Source organism: Oncorhynchus gorbuscha, unplaced genomic scaffold, assembly GCF_021184085.1.
Source record: "Oncorhynchus gorbuscha isolate QuinsamMale2020 ecotype Even-year unplaced genomic scaffold, OgorEven_v1.0 Un_scaffold_1597, whole genome shotgun sequence".
In the NCBI taxonomy this organism is placed as follows: Eukaryota; Metazoa; Chordata; class Actinopteri; order Salmoniformes; family Salmonidae; genus Oncorhynchus; species Oncorhynchus gorbuscha.
The window spans coordinates 9358-11236 of NW_025746330.1; the positions used below are offsets into that span (position 1 = coordinate 9358).

The 1879-nt window shown below is 49.0% G+C and overlaps 1 protein-coding gene across 1 annotated transcript; it reads left to right on the plus strand.

Moving 5' to 3' along the window:
- Window positions 1-531: 531 nt before the first annotated feature.
- On the plus strand, window positions 532-1667 carry LOC124023336 (olfactory receptor 14I1-like). Its single transcript, XM_046337851.1, has 2 exons — window positions 532-1117; window positions 1165-1667. Exons 1-2 carry the CDS (start codon window positions 532-534, stop codon window positions 1665-1667), a joined length of 1089 nt encoding a protein of 362 aa, XP_046193807.1.
- Window positions 1668-1879: the final 212 nt, after the last annotated feature.

Sequence of the window (1879 nt, forward strand, 5' to 3'; positions counted from 1 at the left end):
GTTCGCTTACCACACTGCGCCTTGGTCTCCTCACTATGACGACCATTCCAACACAGAAAAGCTGCTTTTTAACTTACTTCATTACCATTTATTGGAAGGAAAACTATTTTACACAATTACTTTAAATATATATTTTTTTTACATAGAAAACTAGTCGACAATGTCAATTACAAGGATGATGAAGGTGATGATGACTATTTGGCTATTTTTACTGTCATTATTTATTATCATACCAACAAATATCAATGAATAACCAAAATAAAGTGTAAATAAAATATACATTTAAACATATGGTGACTGTAAGCAAATTTAGCAACAGATAACATGAAAGTCTGCAACCGCTGATTCAACAGGTGGACACAGTCTCAGCACCCTGAGAGAGAGAGAGAGAGAGAGAGAGAGAGAGAGAGAGAGAGAGAGAGAGAGAGAGAGAGAGAGAGAGAGAGAGAGAGAGAGAGAGAGAGAGAGAGAGAGAGAGAGAGAGAGAGAGAGAGAGAGAGAGAGAGAATAAAGCCATGCGCTGGCTCGACCATGGCTCATAAGTTCATCATGAATTCCACTCAGGTGTTCAACCCCACGGGTCCATGCGTTGCTTATACTTTTGAGAACGGAACGGAAGATGACAACTTGGACCTAGGAGGCTGCCTCTTTTTGTTCATAATGCCATTTGATGCAGTCGTGAATGTGCTGGTTTTTGTGTTCTTGATGCTCACAATCCTGTCTTTGGCTGTGAACGGATTCACTTGGTTGGGACTGGGACGCTCGGAGGACCTATCTTGGGAGCCACGCTACACCCTGCTGAAGAACTTGATTCTGAGTGACATGGTGCAAACCATCAATGTGGGCCCCTTTGTGACCCAGTGCTTACTGCAGAGAAGCACAATGAACTTTAACACCTTGTGCCTCCTCCAGTATTTCACCGGCAGCGTCTGCATCTTCAGCACCCTCATCACCATCACCTGCATGGCCATTGAGCGATACCTGTATGTGTGCCATGCCATCCACTACCTGTCCATCCTCACCCCTCTGCGCCTGCGCCTCACCGTCGGCCTCACCTGGGTCTTGTCCATCAGCGTTGGCTGCGTTAACTTCACCCTGCTACACCAGGGGAAGGGGAGTACGGCATCACAGCAACCTCTGGACTCATATGTGAGCCTGACACAGTGGAACGCCACATGGGTTTCCCCAGGGCAGCGGCTATCACCCGCAAGCTGGTGGGCTTCATCTTCACCCTGCTCTGCCTCCTCAGCTACTGCTTTGCCTATGTACGGATGTACCAGGACGCCCGCAACGCTGTGGTGCCCTTCAACACGGTGAACACTCGGGCGCGCAACACTGTGCTTTTCTACTGTGGGATGTTGTTCCTGCAGCTACTCCCTATATTCCTCAAGATCACCTCGGATGCTCTGTGGGAGCTGGAGGGCACAGGGGCCATGATGACCGCCCTCTCCGGGGCTGGGACCTCGCTGTCCGCTGGAACTCTGCACATCTCCCTCCTGATCCTCATCATGGTGCCTCCCTGCATCAACCCACTTATCTTTGGCATTCGCAATTGGGAGGTACGTCAGGCGCTGTTCAGACTCTTCCTCTGGAAGGGCAAACGCCCTGATCTGGAGCTGGAGAGGACGTGGGTGAGGTCACAGCACAGGGCAGGTGTGTTGGAATGAGGCAGAGGAGAGGTGGGAGAGGTGTCTCCCAGAAATGGCAGCTGAGAAGTGGGACGATGAGATGCATTCAATTTGGAATGAGACAGACACAGAAACTTGCACAGGGAATTTACAGTAAGGACCAAACTACAGTAATGACCAAAGTAGAGTGAGGACCATAATACAGTAAGGACCATAATACAGTAAGGACCATAATACAGTAAGGACCATAA

Excerpts from the sequence above, each read along its gene's own strand:
- LOC124023336 (XM_046337851.1), top strand. The coding sequence starts at position 532 with ATGGCTCATAAGTTCATCATGAATTCCACTCAGGTGTTCAACCCCACG. Across the intron at positions 1,118-1,164 it reads GCTACACCAGGGGAAGGGGA|TGGAACGCCACATGGGTTTC; the intron begins GTACGGCATCAC and ends AGCCTGACACAG.